Source organism: Schistocerca americana, chromosome 3, assembly GCF_021461395.2.
Source record: "Schistocerca americana isolate TAMUIC-IGC-003095 chromosome 3, iqSchAmer2.1, whole genome shotgun sequence".
Classification (NCBI taxonomy): Eukaryota; Metazoa; Arthropoda; class Insecta; order Orthoptera; family Acrididae; genus Schistocerca; species Schistocerca americana.
In genome coordinates this window covers 855,142,548-855,162,067 of record NC_060121.1, presented here as the reverse complement: position 1 = coordinate 855,162,067, position 19,520 = coordinate 855,142,548, and the positions used below count along the sequence as shown (strand labels likewise).

General features: G+C 41.5%; 1 protein-coding gene across 5 annotated transcripts in view; it reads right to left on the bottom strand.

The window, feature by feature from the left end:
• The window catches only part of LOC124606662 (CCR4-NOT transcription complex subunit 7), a 129,438-nt gene that overhangs the window by 14,772 nt on the left and 95,146 nt on the right, over window positions 1-19,520 (bottom strand). For all 5 annotated transcript variants that reach the window (XM_047138669.1, XM_047138673.1, XM_047138670.1 and 2 more), the window contains one exon: window positions 5,528-5,668. In XM_047138669.1, coding sequence (XP_046994625.1) covers window positions 5,528-5,668 — 141 coding nt within the window. The remainder of the gene's footprint in view (window positions 1-5,527; window positions 5,669-19,520) is intronic.

Sequence of the window (19,520 nt, the reverse complement as noted above, 5' to 3'; positions counted from 1 at the left end):
AAGAACGGAAAGCAGAAAGGTGGAAGGAGTATATAGAGGGTCTATACAAGGGCGATGTACTTGAGGACGATATTATTGAAATGGAAGAGGATGTAGATGAAGATGAAATGGGAGATACGATACCGCGTGAAGAGTTTGACAGAGCAATGAAAGACCTGAGTCGAAACAAGGCCCCCGGATAGACAACATTCCATTGCAACTACTGACGGCCTAGGTAGAGCCAGTCCTGACAAAACTCTACCATCTGGTGAGTAAGATGTATGATACAGGCAAAATACCCTCAGACTACAAGAAGAATATAATAATTCCAATACCAAAGAAAGCAGGTGTTGACAGATGCGAAAATTACCGAACTATCAGTTTAATAAGTCACAGCTGCAAAATACTAACGCGAATTCTTTACAGACGAATGGAAAAACTAGTAGAAGCCCACCTCGGGGAAGATCAGTTTGGATTCCGTAGAAATGTTGGAACACGTGAGGCAGTACTGACCCTACGACTTATCTTAGAAGCTAGATTAAGCATAGGCAAACCTACGTTTCTAGCATTTGTAGACTTAGAGAAAGCTTTTGACAATGTTGACTGGAATACTCTCTTTCAAATTCTGAAGGTAGCAGGGGTAAAACACTGGGAGCGAAAGGCTATTTACAATTTGTACAGAAACCAGATGGCAGTTATAAGAGTCGAGGGGCATGAAAGGGCAGCGGTGGTTGGGAAGTGAGTGAGACAGGGTTGTAGCCTCTCCCCAATGTTATTCAATCTGTATATTGAGCAAGCAGTGAAGGAAACAAAAGAAAAATTCGGAGTAGGTATTAAAATCCATGGAGAAGAAATAAAAACTTTGAGGTTCGCCGATGACATTGTAATTCTGTCAGAGACAGCGAAGGACTTGGAAGAGCAGTTGAACGGAATGGACAGTGTCTTGAAAGGAGGATATAAGATGAACATCAACAAAAGCAAAACGAGGATAATGGAATGCAGTCAAATTAAGTCGGGTGATGCTGAGGGAATTAGATTAGGAAATGAGACACTTAAAGTAGTAAAGGAGTTTTGCTACTTGGGGAGCAAAATAACTGATGATGGTCGAAGTAGAGAGGATATAAAATGTAGACTGGCAATGGAAAGGAAAGCATTTCTGAAGAAGAGAAATTTGTTAACATCGAATATAAATTTATGTGTCAGGAAGTCATTTCTGAAAGTATTTGTATGGAGAGTAGCCATGTATGGATGGGGAACATGGACAATAAATAGTTTAGACAAGAAGAAAATAGAAGCTTTCGAAATGTGGTGCTACAGAAGAATGCTGAAGATTAGATGGATAGATCACGTAACTAATGAGCAAGTATTGAATAGGATTGGGGAGAAGAGAAGTTTGTGGCTCAACTTGACTAGAAGAAGGGATCGCTTGGTAGGACATGTTCTGAGGCATCAAGGGATCACCAATTTAGTATTAGAGGGCAGCGTGGAGGGTAAAAATCGTAGAGGGAGACCAAGAGATGAATACACTAAGCAAATTCAGAAGGATGTAGGTTGCAGTAGGTACTGGGAGATGATGAAACTTGCACAGGACATAGTAGCATGGAGAGCTGCATCAAACCAGTCTCAGGACTGAAGACCACAACAACAACTACTTCAAAAGTACAAAACTCAAGAGGACAACAATAAATGTAGCACTGCATGAATTATGAGACTTTGTGTGTCAATGACTGAGCATCCATGAACAGAATGAATGATCCATTGTTGAACAATGTCAATATTTTTGGACTTTTGTCGTTGATGCATCAGTGGTGTGTCACCACTCAAACCTCAATGTTTATGGATGAAACCTCAATGTTTTTAAAACATCGATTTATTGTTGGCATCCCTAATCATGAAATCTTGAGCCTATTCGAAAACAAGTATTGTTTGCTAAAACCTACCCTCCAGAATTTTTCAAAATAAATTTGTGTGAAAGCTGAATGGCCAAAGCTTCGTCCTTAAATGTAATTTAAGCGACCTGTTATGATATTCTGTGACTTTATGGATACTATGGATAGTAACTAGCCACATTATGGATAATGTAGTAACCAAAGGACATTTACTATCACCGCTATGTGTATTGTTTACTTCAGAACAAAACTTATTCACAAGAAGCTAATTTAGAAATGTTCACAACACAAGAAATGTAGCTGCTTATTCTTACCGGATCAAGACCACAAGAAGAATGGTTCCCCTTTGAACTCAAAGCTGTAATGGAACGCATAATAGCACTGTGCAGACGAAAAATTAGAAATCTTAATCAGGATTTGAACAGTGGTTTTTGCATCTACGGGGTTTCTGCACTACAAAGAGCTAACTAATGAACATGACCCCTCTTATTTTGGAAGAGCAATTCGTGGTGCTTTAGATTTTACACACTCATATGTCCCTACAGTACCTAGGAATAACCTGCTAGTTACTACATGCCTGACACATCACCAAGACTGTCTAACAGTGCTACCTTTCATGCGAGACTCTGCACAATATTGCCAGGAAAGAAGGACGAAAGGAAGGAAGGTCAGGGCTTACTGTACTACTGACAACGAGGTCATTATATACGTGGCATACAAGGCTGAATTGGGAATGGAACTATCCTGGCATTTGCCTTTAGGAAAACTGCAGAAAACCTTCACACATTTGGCTGACCAGACATGGATTTGAACTGCCACCTTTCTGAATACGCGTAGAATGTCTTACAGTTTTGTCACCTCACTTTGTGCTTGTGAAAGATGTGGCTTGTTTCCATCCAACAGAGTAAAATCTCTTAAATAGTCTGAAGGGCAATTACTCTCCAAACTTGGCAATGGTGCAAATGGATCCTACATGGTCTTATTTATATTCACCCATGCTGCAACTGTAAGTATTCACTTAGACAACTAACCGAGTTTTATTTGTACAACAAACATTCACTAGCAGACATGCTATTCCACACACTGGATATGTAATGACATGGTTGTCAGTAGTATGTTAAACCCTAATCTTCCTTCCTTCTTTCTGAAAAATATTGTGCAAGGTCTCACTTAATAGGTAGGGCTGTTAGACCACGCCCAAACTGACGCAGACAATAAAGAGATCACAGAACTCTGAAATCCCACTTCACAAACAAAACCTACCAGTATCTCTCAAAATACCCAATAACAAGGAAATATATAACTGCATATGCAGCTGCACTTATGATGGCTGCAGAAAACTGACTGCTTTCATTACAGAACATTTGTTTGAATTAATATTTCACAGAACATTATAAGCTGATTACAGTATTCACTGCACGTTGCATTCCTTGCCAACTCCCCTTGCCCTCTTCCAAGTTTCATCCGACAGAAAATTCCAAAAATATAATTACTTGACTGCACTCAATAACAGTAACAATAATCTAGATGCCAACAACTCTTTACATCTATACAAGGTTAATCACCTAAAACTTACACCAAAAATATTGTGGAAAGGGAAAGTGCTGTCTATGTGCGCTTTGCACAGAGTGGATTGGTGATCAGGGGCTTGTATTGTTAGCCGATAAACATATTGTAATAATACTTAGAGAACGTGTATTTTTTGTGCATATATACACTATTTGAAATGGAACAATGCATACTGGATCCAGGATGAAATGTAACAATAAAAACTGTCAGAAAATGAGCTTTTGGCCAACAAGGCCTTTGTCAGAGATGGCCTTGTTGGCCTAACACTCATTTTATGAAAGTCTTTTTGTTGTGCCTATTTGCGACTCACTGAGTGCGTACCAATTCTCCTGCTCATAATATTGTTACAATGCCTATTGACATTAACAAACTAAAAGTTGGGTAAATTAGAATGTCAGCAGTGTTTGTTGCACGAGCCTCGTGCAAGTTGTTTATGAGGTATTGTACTGTGGAAACTTTCCACACCAATACTTTTTTGTGCCATTCAACCTGTGTATTTGTTAGGTACGATGTTGTTATGTTTGTATATGGTGTGCTTGTGTATTCCTTGGGTGTACTGCGACTTGTTAGTCAGTTTGCATGACAGTCCAAACAGTTGGTCATGAGTGGGCAATGGGATTTACCTATGAACGGACACGTTCACAGTGTACGAAGAGTGGAGAAATAATGCAGTTCGTTCTTGTATGGTGTATGTGGCAAGATATCCCAATAAACGTCAACCATCTAGTCAATTATTCAGCAACCTCTTCAAACAGTTACGTGAAAGTGGTAGTGTCACACCTAGACAACATAACAGAAGGAAACAAGTGACAACAGGAGGGAGAAATTAATGTTCTTGCTGCTGTTGCAGTTGATACGCCTACTAGCTTCTGCGCAACTGCACAAGAAAGTGGCACAAGTCATCAGGCATGTGCCCCACATATTCTCCATTAACATAGGTTCCATCCCTATCACATCACTCTCCATCAAGAACTGCATGGAAATTATTATAAGAATGGTGTTAACTTCTGTACATGGGCATTAAGACATGATACTCCAGATGTATAATGTATGTTGTTTAAGTCATGAAGCCTCATTTACCAATCATGGTAAACCATCAAAACATGCAGTATTAACCTGTTGAAAATCCTCGCTGGCTACGTCTGGTGCAATGTAAGCATCCATGGAGTGTAAACGTGTGGTGTGGGACAATTAACCATCAGCTCATATGCCCATTTTTCACAGATGGAACACTGAAGGTGCAGAAGTATCACAGCCTCCAAATAGACAATCTTCCACAGATGCTAGATGACTTTCATCTACAAACTAGAAAGAACCTATGGTACCAACATGATAGCTATCCAGGCCATAGTGCACGAAGTACTACAACATGCCTCCGCAAAGTGTTTCCAAATTGTCGGATTAGACACACAGGACCTGTACCTTGGCCACCCCATTCCCCAAATTTGATGCCTGTAGACTTTTTTTCTGGGGGTAAGGCTGAAATACGCTGTCTACAAGGACATACAAAATACACACAATGATAAGCAACAACACATTGCTGCAGCCTGCTTGGACATATCAGCCAAAATGTCAACATGTGTGCAGCAGTCATTCCATACCAGACTGGAAGCATGTATTGTTGCTGTTGGTGGTCATTTTGAACCTGTGATTGTCCATTACCTCATTACTGGTCAGAATCCACAAGCCTAGTCTGTGCACTTCTGTTGTTCTTTAGTGTATATTATCACAGGTATAGCATGGTGTCAGTGTGGGAACTTCTCAAAATACATCATCTCATAAATGACTCCCACTAGAATCCAGCAACAAACACCACTGACACTCTAATTTACTGTACTTTTAGTTTGTTAATGTCAATAGGCATTGTTCCATCTAAAAAGTGTCTGTATGCACAGAAATACACTTTCTAATTATTATTATGATCTGTTTATTGGCTAACAATAAGAGCCCCTGACTACCAATCCATCCTGTGGAAACTGCACATCAAAAGCACTTTCCATTTCTGCAATATCTGTGGTGCAAGTTTTAAATGATTCACCCTTGACACAGCTACAAAAAGGTCTATTCTTAAGTGATCACTTATTGCTTACCTCTCTCATCTTGAAGAATGCCATGCCCGTGAGAAGCGAATCACTTCCAGCTTGGTGCTGTGGTCCTATTCTTTCCAGCTCCAATTGGTCAGCTACCTCTTGAAGGCCTCCCTTCAGATTTTTACAGCTTTTCATGAGGTACTGTGGAAATAAAAAAGAACAAAGATTGGCAATTTGTAGTGTGAATATTGCAGCCACACTCATATTAGAAAATTAAATGGTCATGAAAATTTATGACAAATTAAAAGTGAAAAAATTGTAGTGTGGGATTATGCTTGCTGAACTAAAATTACAAGCCATCTTTGTGCAGAAATGATATTATTCAGTCATGGAATTTTTAAATGATGATAAAGCTCTCTCTGTAGAGTAGCGTAATAAACTTGTAAAATAATGGTTGTAAATTGAGATTAATTTAGGTTTTTTGACACTCTGTATAGGCCTCAATTATTCTTCCAGCTTGGATTTTCCATATATCATTCGCATTAATTAGTTCCCTGTACACAAAATCATTGTTTTATGCATGTAAGTATATAAAGAGATAATAAAATTCCTATTCTCATAAGGTTACACGGCTGAAACATACTGAGGACACATGAGTACACATATACTTATAACTTCACTCAAACTTTTCAAAACAGGGGTACAAACCAAGCAAACTTTTAACTATGTGTAAAATTCAAGACTGTTTAAGAGGATGCACAGAATAATTTCTTGATTTAATGTCCCTTTTTCTTTGAGTTGTTCAACTCAAATTTTGAACTCTTCATAGTGCAACGTATGCAGAAATCTGAACAGCCAGAACGATTGAGAAAAATTATTAGAGCAAACCATTACCATGGATTTTAGATGACTGACCGACTAGTAAATCATTGTATTTTGCTGAAATATAATTCATAAATTACGTTGAATGAAGTTGTACTTTCACTACTCCCAACACAAAAAAGTTTAACTAGTGCACAATATATGGTGGTAACTAAACAGAACGCTCTGGCCGTCAGCTTATTAATTATTTAGCTGGGTTACATTTTTAAGTTCTGGCCATCAGCTTATTAATTGTTTAGCTGGGTTACATTTTTCATACATCTGCACAATTTATAAGAATGATTTGAACTGAATCAGGTTTGAGCAATGGCTCCCAAACCTTCAAGACCATTAACCTTGAATGAAATCACACCAGGCAATACAAGCTTTACTACCTAACAAACATCAAGATCTAAAAAAACAAACATCTATTTCAAAATAATGAAAGATAAGTAATACATAGCTGTTTGCTGAACAAACGAAGCCCATACATTTTGCAGGGGTGTTTAAACGAGAAATAATGATTCAGTAAGAAAGTTTTGAAACTTTTTTTTTCTTTTTCCACAAAGAGTCAACCAATGCATATCCAAATTCATTCTGTTTCTCACTTTCATCATCATTGCTACACCACTCAATAATGTCCTTTCACAATGGAAAGTTTTAACAAACTGAATCAAAATTTATCAAAGTTCTCCTGATAATAATGGATTCTTGCCACTAACCTTTCAGTAAAATTATACAATTCTGGTAGTATGAAAGTATGTATATTTTTTCAGTTTGTTGTCTTCATTGAAGTCTCAGGAATTGCACTTTTTCCTACCCAAAAATATTTTCTCATTCACTCGAAATAGTTCTTGGAGGACCCAAGCATTTGCTTTTCAATTTTTCACATCAGAAAAATAGATGCTAATGGAAGTCATTAATAATGTCAAGTGCTGAATACTAGGGTGGATGTATGGGGGTGCATTTGGTACACTAAACGTATTTTTCAAAACCAAACTACCATAATATCTGAAACTGGCTTTTCAGAGTGTATTTTGACTTATGGCAGTGGGAAGTGAACTTTTAATGTGATGAACTGCTTCAAAACAAAATTGCTGAGTAAGTAATGAACTGAGGCATGTTGGGAATCTCTAAAGAATCAGGAGACAGACTGGAGTGGAACACACAATTATGGCCACAGAGGAAATAAATGGAGGTGAGACAGAAGCTCAAAATTAAGCATGGACTTCAATGTGAGACACTTAATAGTTTCCACCACCAAACTCACTCTCAAAGTCTGGTAGAAAATGCAAATGTATTTTTGTCAGACCATCAAACTTGATTCTTTAAATGATCAAACTTGATTAAAAATATCTGACGCTAAGTATGTAAGCACAGGAAAGTTTAGAAAGAGTTTGAAATTATGTATAAAGCTTGTTGTAAGTAAATAAGTGTTCTCATTCTCAAATATCAGATGAATATAGGCCGGTAGTTTTGAAGTGGTGAGTTACGCTGCCTCAAGGTACGCACATGTTTTCCAACTGTAATACTTGTATTACAGTGTTAAACCTTTAACATAAGATTATACCCCTCAATGAGTAGATTACGGCAGCATTTTAATTTTTTTTTAAACCCAGTCAATAATTATATGAAATTCTGAAAATCAAATCTTTGCTACCCCATGGAAGCGGTTAGATATACAACCTGCAACTGTGGCAACGTTACCAATGAATGTGCCACTAAAGCCGAGTTATTAAATATGGTTCTCTGACATTCCTTCACTGAAAAAGATGCAGTAAATATTTCAGAAATCTGATCAAGAACTGCTGCCAGCGTGAGTAACTTAAAAGTATCATCAGTGTAGCAAAGCTACTTGCGTCATTTCCAGTCCTAACTGTATACCTGTTAGGTTTCTTTTGGAGTACACAATAACTCCATTTTTAGCAATCACAAACAGCTGCATATCTTAAGCCTGGAAAGTTGTACAGGTCACAGCAATAGCCATACACAAGAAAGGAAAAAGAAGTAATCCACCTAATTATAGGCCTGTTAGTAATAACTCCGATTTGTAGTAGGCTTTTGGAACACAAACAGTGTTCAAGCTTAACACAATACCTCAAAGAAAAAACATGCATTAAGACAACAATATCCTTATGAAATGCAACTGGCTTTTTTTTTTCTTTTTTTTTTCACACAAAGTAATAAGTGCTATTGAAGAGGCTCTCAAGTTGATTCCACATTTCCAGAGGGCTTCTGAAAGCTATCACACAAGCAGCTTCTAATTAAATTGTGTAGCTATGGAGTACAGACTCACTTGTGCAATTGGATTCATCATTTCCTGTAAGATAGGTTGCAGTTCACAGTAATTGATGGCAAGTCACTGAATGGAAGTGATATATGTCATTCGCCAAGGAAGAGTTTTAGACCTTCTGCTGTTTCTAATCCATACAACAATTTAGGTGGCAATCTGAGCAGCTATATATGACGGTAGTATCTGTTCCCGAAAGAACAGTTACCGTTGATGACCATGCAGCTTTGCTAGAAATGAAATGATAATTAAATGGACACCCTAGCTGCAAACAGGAGTTCATATACTTCATTGGGGACATGGTGAAAATGTGTGCCCCGACTGGTACTCGAACCTGAGATCTCCTGCTTACATGGCAAACGCTCTATCCATCTGAGTCACCGAGGGCACAGAGGATAGTGCGCCTGAGTCCCGGTCAGGGCACACATTTTCAACATGTCCCCAACAAAGTATATGAACGCCTGTTTGCAGCTAGGGTGTCCATTTAATTGTCATTTCAAATCTGAGCACCCTTCTTAGATTGTTTGCAGATGCCTGTTGCTTACTGTCTAGTGAAGCTGTAAGCACATTGTAGTATCAATGCCTATCCCGCAAGCCTATATCAATAGTCGCCTCTCTGGCAGGCAGAGAGTGAGACTGCAGAGGAGTTGTGCTTTAGTTTCCATGGTGCACATATCACAAAGTGTCGACACCATGGCTGCATAACGCAGTTTACAGTAATTTTGCCAAAGTACTTAAAATTATTGCCATGGAAGTTGTGTACATAGTACCAGTGCTGACAGTTCAGTACTGGTGATTTATTTGAGAGTGATAATTCTGAAATTTTATGTCATGTCGCAAGAACAACAATCAACCCAATCGACCATGTCACGATGGTTACAGGACAAGTAACGTGTTCTGGACAATTATCCATGAGAGAAAAATCGGTAGTCTGACCAAATGTCATAAACACAGGCACTCTTTGTTCGGATATCGTAAAACCAATTTTTCAAACAAGTATGTCGTGATCGATCACACATATGCTCACGAGAATAATTAGTAACGCCACTAGAATGGACCAACTATTCTTACAAATTTGGTAAATCTAGATGGCTACATCTTTAAAGACATGACAGATGTAATAGGTGAGGGGGTGGAGTAGTGGCATACATATGCTCCACTTTATCACCTATGTGCTGGAAATATCTAACAATAAAGAAGATAAACAAGTGGAATATGTCATCAATTCTTTAACAGAAAATGCCTGATGTGCGTCCTCTACACACCTCCTACAGTATGCAGGTTTGCGTGCTTCAAAACTGCCCTTTCAAATCTCGAATTGACATATGAGCAAATAAGTATAGCTGGTGAAACTAACATAAATTTTCTATGCAACTGTCCTTCCAGGGTGAAATTTAAATTGCCCCTCCAGCTTGCTCCTACCCATCATACAAGCAGTAGTCACACTCTCATAGATATATTTGCAACGAAATCCCCAGAGAGAGAAATTCAACAAAATCCCCACACATAATTTCATACCTCTCAAATACCTACACTTGTCATTTATTCCCATGACATAATTTTCATGACACACTCGCTAGAATGTTCCAGAAAGAAGCTGCAACTAACTACGTATTGAGACTTCAAATGAACTAATTTACTTGAACTTGCAACTAAGACGAAAGAAAAAGTTTGGAGATAACATCAATTTCATTCTCAGGTGCAAAAAAAGGAAAGAAAGAAAGAAACTCATGGATTTACTAACAAACTTACTCAACTATATGACAAATATGCTCCCCTAAAGACCAGAAAGTGAGAAGGAAAACCTGCATCTTGGCTAAATGGAGACCTGAAACAGTTCATGAATCTCAGACACTGCACATCAGGCATACAAACTGTGACCCGCACTTTCAACTCATATTGCTTACAAGCAGAAGCAGAACAGTCGGTCAAGCAGTGAGAAACAGAAAACTCAGGCATGGCAATACATTAACTGACAACAGAAATGGAATAGCTGTCCTTCAGACAAACCTGCATGGCCTTGGTATAGACAAAGTAAAAGATGCAGCTGATTCCATAGTCCCAGCCAATACACAGAACCAATACTTCATTTTACCTACAACCACAATTGAATCAAAAATGAAACAGACTCCTTGATTACTTCATGGTGGTAAGTGACTGTAGTCACATTAAATTCTATCTATGATGTTACTTGCAAAATACCATAAAAAAAGCCATCATACAAACCAGATCAGAATCAACTGGACACAATGGTAAAAAAAAAAAAAAAATAAAAAAAAAAATAAACCTAACTAACCTAAGGACATCACACACATCCATGACCGAGGCAGGATTCGAACCTGCGACTGTAGCAGTCACACGGTTCCAGACTGAAGCGCCTAGAACCGCACGGCCACACCGGCCAACGTATAAAGTCCAAATGAAGCTTATTGTTCAGCTGCTATTACCTACTATAACAAATATCTTCAACCACATGGACAACAGATCTTTCCCCTGAGGCTTGGAAACAGGGACTAGTTAAGCCCTTACCTAAAAAAAGACATCGCTACAGCACCCTCTGATTACTGACGTATTCACATTCTTCCCACACTGTCCATGTCCTCAGAATATATAGTCCATGATCAGCTAACAACTACCCAATTACAAACAACCTACTAGATGAATACCGATCAGGTTCCCGTAAACATTGCAGCACAACATCTGTATTAATAAAGGTGACAGATGACCTGAAGCTTGCTATGGACGTGCAAGAGGCGACTATCATGTGCTCCTTAGACTTCAGCACAGCCTCTGATAGTAAGTTCAACTTTTTACCTGCCAAAATTAACAGCCTAAATTTCTCGCCAAGTGGAGTGCGCTGGTTTTGTTCATACTTGACGTACCACCAGCAATGCATCATGTCCAGCACAATGGAGGCATGTAGTACCAGGCATCCCATGTTCACTATTACATCCTATACTCTTTTCACTGCATGTATATGATGTGTCATCAGTATTGTCCTACTGCAAATACCACATGTATGCTTATGACCTCCAGTGGCATGTAAGTGCAAAACCAATGAACCTAAAGACAGTTATCACAGATCTCGGTACCGACTTGTATGCACTATAAAAATGGATGCAGGTTGTAGTGTTAAACCTCAACCCATCCAAAAGCCAAGCAGCACTGGTTGGTCATTCTGGACTCATTAGCCAAAAATATCAGAAATCCCTACCATTTTTAAGCCAAAAGATATAGGAGTTCTCCCGAGAAGAGTATAGGAGTAATAATAGATGAAAATCTAAATTGGACTGAGCATGTAACTGCAGTGTGCAAGAAGGCATCAGCACCTATCCATTCCCTCCAAAATTATAAAGCTCTTCACTCTTGACCTGAAGAAGGAACTTGTACAAACACTTATACTTCCAATTACTGACTACTGCAATGTTATCCTGCAAGGCCTTTCTCAGGAAAGCTCTGGGTATCTGGAACTGGTTATGAATGCCTGTCTTCAATGTATCTGTGATGTTTGACTCTCCGATCACATTTCACTATCCTGGCAGTGTGCAAAAAGGCATCACCTGACTTCTCTACTATCTTTTGTTTTTGTTTCTGTTTTAGGGCATAAAAACAACTTGGGTCATACACGTCAATGTCAAAAGCTGTAAAACATGAAGACAAAGAGAGGAGTTAAAAACAACTACACATCAATCCCAATAGATGGAAGATAAGGCAGCTAAAAACAGGCACTTGGTTAAAGTTCTATAAAATACACCATACAGAAACAGAGGTCCAAAACTAAAAATTAAATGGCTTTCGCCATATTGCTACAATGGATAAAAAGTAAAGTGCGTTCGACAGCCCACATGCCATTCGCTAAAATGCCAAATAACTCTAATGGCAAACACAAACAGGAATGTAAGCAGTTAAAAAAAAGTGCATTCCGTCAGAAAATGGCGGAAAATTAAAAGTTGGGCGCGATGTGCACAAAGTAGTGGGGGAGCTACATTTAATAATAATGGCAACGGCTAAAACGATGGTGCCCAGTACGCAACCTAGTTAAAATGTCCTCCTCGCAGCGAGGCACCCTAGAGGTGGTTGTCCAAGTTCGTAGGAGGGCTTAATAACCTGGAACTTGTTCCCATGAAGGGAGGACCAGTGGTGATGCCAATGCAACACCACCTGCTGACAGACGCTAACACAGAGATTATCAGAGGGAATGTAAGAACTAGCGAGCTGAGGTGCGAGGATTGCAGCCTTGGCAGCTGCGTGAGTGGCCTCTTACTGTTAGACCGAAGTGACCAGGAACCCACATGAACAACACAGTAGCTTCATTAAAAGTAAACAAGTGACAGCTTTCCCGGACCCGTTGCACTAAGGGATGGATGATGTACAGTACACAGGTGCTTTGAAGGGCACAGAGAGTCTGAGTAGATGACGCAATTGAAAAGTCTGTGTCACCAGATGCACTGCGTCGCCTGATACAGGGCGAAGAGCTGTGCTATAAATATTGAGCAGTGTTCCGGAAGCAGATACCATAAAATGTTGGCACCAATGACGAAGGCACACCCAACACCATGGTCAGTCAGAGAGCCACCAGTGTACACAAAGGTACTATCATGAAGTTCCATGCAAAGGTCATGAAACCAAGTGATATAACGAGGCTTGAGTAGTGTCCTTAGGAAATGGGTGAAGGCCAAGGTGAACGTGAAGCGCTACATGAAGCCAAGGTGGTGAAGGGTTCACACCCACCTGGAAAGTTGCACGGATGCGAAGTTTAGCTGCCGGAGCAAGTGCCGAACGCAACCTCCAGGAGGTAACAGAGAAGAGGGACGCGCCCCATACTGGCGATCAAAGAAGTCATCGAAAAATGAGGCATAACATGGATGGCTATGCATGGCAGGCAAATGGCATGTACATCTGCTAAGGTGAAAGCCACGGCGGTAGTACAGCGGTAGTTCAGCAGCTTCTGCATATAGACTCTCAACTGGGCTAGTGTACAAGGCACTAGTGGCCAAACAGATGCCATGATAGTGGATAGTATTGCGACAGTGTAAGAGGGACAGACGTGCAGATGCATAAACGAAACATCCATAGTCACGTTTCGAACGGACAAGGGACCAGTACAAATGGAAGAGGGTGGTGCGATCTGCACCCCAGGAAGTACCATGGAGGACACACAGGACACTTTAGGGACTGCATACAGCAACAGGCCCAAGATGTAAAGACAGTGGAAGAAACCAATTCATACACACGGTTTTGTCAATGGAAAAACGAAAGCCGCTGTCAATGTTCCATGAGTAGAAGATGATCAATACATTGCTAAAGATTCTGCTCATCGAGACAAGTCCGTGGAGAACTGAAATAGATGGCAATTTCGTCAACAAAAAGGTGCGGGAGATGCCCAGCGGAAGAGAGGCCATTATAGGGTTAATGGTGATAGCAAAGAGGTTGACGCTCAGGATGGAACCCTGAGGCCCGCCGTTTTCCTGGATAAAAATGTCTGACAAGGCAGAATCCATACATATCTTGAAAACTCGGTCTATTAAAAATTCCTAGAGGAAGCGGGGCAGTCAGCCATAGAAGCCCCACATGTAGAGAGTATGGAGGATACCAGTCATCCAGCAGGTGTTTTAGGCTTTTTCCAAATTGAAAAACATGGCCACAGTCTGGGATTTCTGCAGAAAACCATTCATGACATGGGTGGACAAAGTGACAAGATGATCAACTGCAGAATGGCAAACTCGAAATCTGCACTGTGCCATGGTTATTAAATTGTGAGACTCAAGCCACCATACCTGCCGGGCATGAATCTTGCATTCCGTCAACCTGAAAACACAGCTGGTCAGAGAAATGGGGCTGTAGAAGGAAGGTGTTTGTCCTTACCGGGCTTAGGTATGGGTACGACACTGGCTTCACACCAACATTTTGGAAATGTGCCATCTGCCCAGATGTGGTTGTATGTATTAAGCAGGAGTGCTTACCCACAAGAGAAACATGCTGCAACATCTGAATGTTAACAGTGTCCGGCTCTAGGGTGGAGAATCAGGATTGAGTGATAGAATGATCTAGCTCCCTCATAGTAAAGGTGGCATTATAGCACATCATTCTAAGAGAAGAGAAGGGTATCGCCCAAGCTGCCTCTGCTCATTTCGGGTGGAGGAAGTCAGGGTGATACAGGGAGGAGCTCGAAATCTCCGCAAAATGGTGGCCCGAAGTGTTGGAGATAGCAATAGGGTCTACTTTGACATCATCTGCTACAGTCAGGCCGAAAATTTGGGAATGGCTCGGTGGATGGCTCAGGAGACTGAAGAGGCAGCGGTAAGTTAAAAAAGCTAGAGAATGAAATCCAGCTAGCTTTATTGCTATCCCAAAGAACATGATGACACTGTCCATGCATCTGTTTATAATGAATGCACTTTGCCATCCTAGACTGTTAAAAACGTGTAAAAGCATGTCTCCATGGGTGAACTGCATCACGGTCCACCTCAGTCCACGGAGTCAGGGTAGGAGTCAGCAAACGGATAGCACACGGGAAATGGTGGCTCAAATATGTGTCAGAGAGAATGGACCACTTGAGTCAATGGGCTAGCTGGGCAGTGCACAACAATAGGTCCAAATGGGAATAGGTGTGCAAGGAGCCTGAAAAGAAATTGGGTGCTCCTGTGTTACGGCACAAGAGGTTAACTTGATTAACAAGGTCAGCCAAGAGAGCACCCCTCAGGCAGGTTCTGGAAGAACCCCAAAGGGGATGGTGCACATTAAAGTCACCGAGCAGCAGAAAGGGGCGAGGTAGCTGCCCAATAAGCTGGAGGAAATCTGTCCTGGTGACACTGAATGATGGAGGGATGTAAACAGTACAAAGGGAAAAGGTCAAGTGAGCGAGCAAACGGTCACGTGAGCGAGCAAACGGTCACGTGAGCGAGCAAACGGTCACGTGAGCGAGCAAACGGTCACGTGAGCGAGCAAACGGTCACGTGAGCGAGCAAACGGTCACGTGAGCGAGCAAACGGTCACGTGAGCGAGCAAACGGTCACGTGAGCGAGCAAACGGTCACGTGAGCGAGCAAACGGTCACGTGAGCGAGCAAACGGTCACGTGAGCGAGCAAACGGTCACGTGAGCGAGCAAACGGTCACGTGAGGGAGCAAACGGTCACGTGAGGGAGCAAACGGTCACGTGAGGGAGCAAACGGTCACGTGAGGGAGCAAACGGTCACGTGAGGGAGCAAAAGGTCACGTGAGGGAGCAAAAGGTCAAGTGAGGGAGCAAAAGGTCAAGTGAGGGAGCAAAAGGTCAAGTGAGGAAGCAAAAGGTCAAGTGAGGAAGCAAAAGGTCAAGTGAGGAAGCAAAAGGTCAAGTGAGGAAGCAAAAGGTCAAGTGAGGAAGCAAAAGGTCAAGTGAGGAAGCAAAAGGTCAAGTGAGGAAGCAAAAGGTCAAGTGAGGAAGCAAAAGGTCAAGTGAGGAAGCAAAAGGTCAAGTGAGGAAGCAAAAGGTCAAGTGAGGAAGCAAAAGGTCAAGTGAGGAAGCAAAAGGTGAACTGCAATAGCTTGAAGACGGGTGGTCAAGGAGATGGGTTGACTATGAACGTCATCCCATATGAGCAGCATGACTCCCCCATGAGATGAAGTGCCAACCTTGTTGGGAAGGTCAAAATAGACCAGGAAGAAATGTGGAATCTCAAAACGATTGTGAGGATGCAATTCTGTTTCCTGAATGCAGAAAACAAGTGGATGCTGCAGTTCGAAAAGCAGCTGTAAATCCTCTTTGATGGATTGAAGTCCGCGAACATTCCATTGGAGGAGTGTCATAATGAGGAAAAAATGATGGGGTGTCACCTCGGCAGCTGCCGAGTGCTAGCCTGCGAAGACTTAGTGCTACAGGGTACAGAGGTAGGAGGATCCTGCTCCATGACGTCCACAGGAGCATCAGCTTTCTTCTGCTGTCGGCCTGTGGAGCCCAACACAGAAAAATGGTCATTGGTGAGCATCGGTAACGTAGAGGCTGTCAAAGATCTTTGAGTCAGTGAACGAGAAGGCTGTATGCCTTTGTTTGATTTCTTCAAGCCTTTCTGGTTACCGGAGGAAGACTCAGGTGATGGACGGCTGCCTTCACTGGAGCATTCCTTCTGTCCTTTCCAGCCTGCTGGTTGTGTAGCTGGTGACTTCGTCCCACGAGGCGAGAGTTCAATGGCTTCTTGTACAGCTGGATGAGGAGACGGTGATGCTACCATGACACTGGGTGATTTCACAACCTCAGAGCTGAATTTGAGGAGGTTGCATGTCTGCATGGCCATGTCCTTTATGGACCGAGATGCAGCAAGAGCAGTACTGTAAGTGCCATATGGTAGAATGCAGGGTTTGAGACTAACCAATAACTTGCGTGTGACTGGATAAGGTACTTTTTCCTTTACCCAGATCCCCTGGAAAGCCATCTCATCGATATACGTGGGACCATCTTGACAGGAGGCGGCTTGGTCGCCATTGTAGTTCATACAGTGGGGAGAAGGAGGCGGACAATCGCCCTCGTACGCATCCCTACCACAGGTTACACATTTGGCCGGGTGTCGACAAGATATTTGAGTGGAGTCTAAACGATAACACTGGTAGCAGCACATCGGGTTCGGAATGTACGGTCAGATTGTGCTAACTTCATAGCCTGCTTTGATCTTGAATGGAAGCACCACTCTCTCAAAGGTGAGAAAAAGAGTGCATGTGGGCACTAAGGAGGCATCTATCTTTCTCATCACCTGACAGATGCCAATGACACCCTGATCAGAGATGCACATTTGGATTTCGGCCTTCGTCACACTGTCGGGCAGCCTTGTGTAAATAACATTGCAGGAAGAATTCAGAGTTCTATGGGCCTCGATACAAAACAGGATAGCTGTGGAGAAGCGAAGCAGCAAGCAGCTGTTATGCTTGAGAATCAGAAGCAGTATCCAAAAACAAAGTGTTATTGCGTAAACAAGAGCAGGATTTCACAGGGCCGGCAATTACATCAATACCTTTCTGAATTAGAAACGGATTTACTGTTGTAAAGGACTGACTGTCCTCAGCATGTGAAACCGTGAGGAACTGTGGTGCAGCTGGGAGGGTCTTTGAATCAGGAGCTTCATTCCATTTATGTTTGGTAGATGTGAACTGCAAAGATGATGACTGCCTCATTGCTAGAAAATCCCCATGATCACCAGCGTCTCCAATTGCACGCTCCTTCCAACTGGGGGCCCCTTCACAAGGGGTCGCACCCACCTTCGGTGATTGTTCACACCTCCCAAACACCTGACAGAGGGATCAATCAGCAAATTGGGAAGGTAGCAGCTCAGGCAATAATCCCTCCCTGGGCCTGGCCTGTACCGAGTGGTACATGTGAACCCTAACTGTCAAACTGGGGCTGGGAATTACACATTACTCAGTCACCTGTTATGCATCAGACGCATGGACCGACCTTCAGGAGCGCATAGGGAGGAAGAAGAAAAAAAAGAGGAGCCTCAAACGCCGAAGCAGAGGAAGGACAGGAGAAGGTGGAAGGTGAATGAAGAAAGAAAAAATGAACGAAAAATGGTGGTGAGACAGTTCTTATGTCAGCTATGGGCAATGCGGAACATTCCCAGACATGTTCCCCAAGGGAAGGGAAAAAGAATAGCAGGAGGATAAAGATGCAGCACCGAAGGTAAAAGATGCTGCAAAGGCTGGGGCCCCTTTGTCAAAGGCCATTGGCTGAAAGCTTTAAGTGTGAAAATCTTTTTGTTGTGCCTATCTGCAACTCAACATCTCCGCTATATACTGAGCAGCAACTTTCCTCCTCATAATATTGTTACATTCCATCCTGGATTTTCCATTGTTTGTTTATTTCTTAAGTAACTCTGATTTTAAAAAAGTACTGTATGTGTGAAACCCTGGTCCGATGTAAAAGACGGCCATAATAAGATCATGTTAAATACATAAATAAATAAATAATACAAATTCCAAGAACTGCATCACACATCTAAACATATAACAGCCTGCTGGAACAGTGGATTACATGTGTTTATGCTCCAAGTGTCTGGACTGGGTGCTTAACATTAACGACAACAAACGTCAGCACATTGCAATGGACTTCATGGCCACAGTGCCAATAATTGATCATGTCAATCATTTGATATTAGTTGCAAACCATGCAGCCCAAATTTAAAGTGTTTGATTAACTGAAAATATCTGGATCTCTTCAAATAATGTCGGATTTCACTGTGTGATTGTCTCCCCATCCTATTAACTGATAAACATTACAGGGATAAATAGTGAACTTATTTCTGATTGTTGTGTGATGTCAGACACACTGTGCACCCAAGGACCAAAGAGCTTGGACTGCAGTGGTATTACTTGTCTCAGTGATGTGCAAAGCACTTGTATTGAGAAGTGATTCTACTGTTTCATGCTACATCATCTGCAACATGGATGGCAAGCAACTGTAAGACACCCACTACAGTAGTTCACTGAATGGCCAGTTGATGGTACCACTGCATATCAACACAGCAACACCTGGAAGTTGTGGGTATCAATGCCACACTCACCACTGAACAGACAGCATTCTCACCTCTCACGCAATTAAAGCACCGCAGTGTAACTAACTGGCAATACAGACCTTGATCAGATAACTTCAACAAATGCAAACAGTAATCAACATATGTAGTGACAGCTACTTATAATACTGATATTATACCTTGGCACTTAATAATGTAAATGTCACTGCCCAGTCTTTCCATAGTAGCTCCTGCTAATTTACTAATGCAGTGCCAAATCAGAACTGAACCTACTGTGTAAATGAAGTTTATTCTTGTTTTATTACATTGTAAGCAAGTCTGACGTGCTTCTCAGCACTGATTACAGTGTTGAATTGAATATGTTGTTGCAAATTGAATTATTATTCTGTTTTGTGAACTGTAGG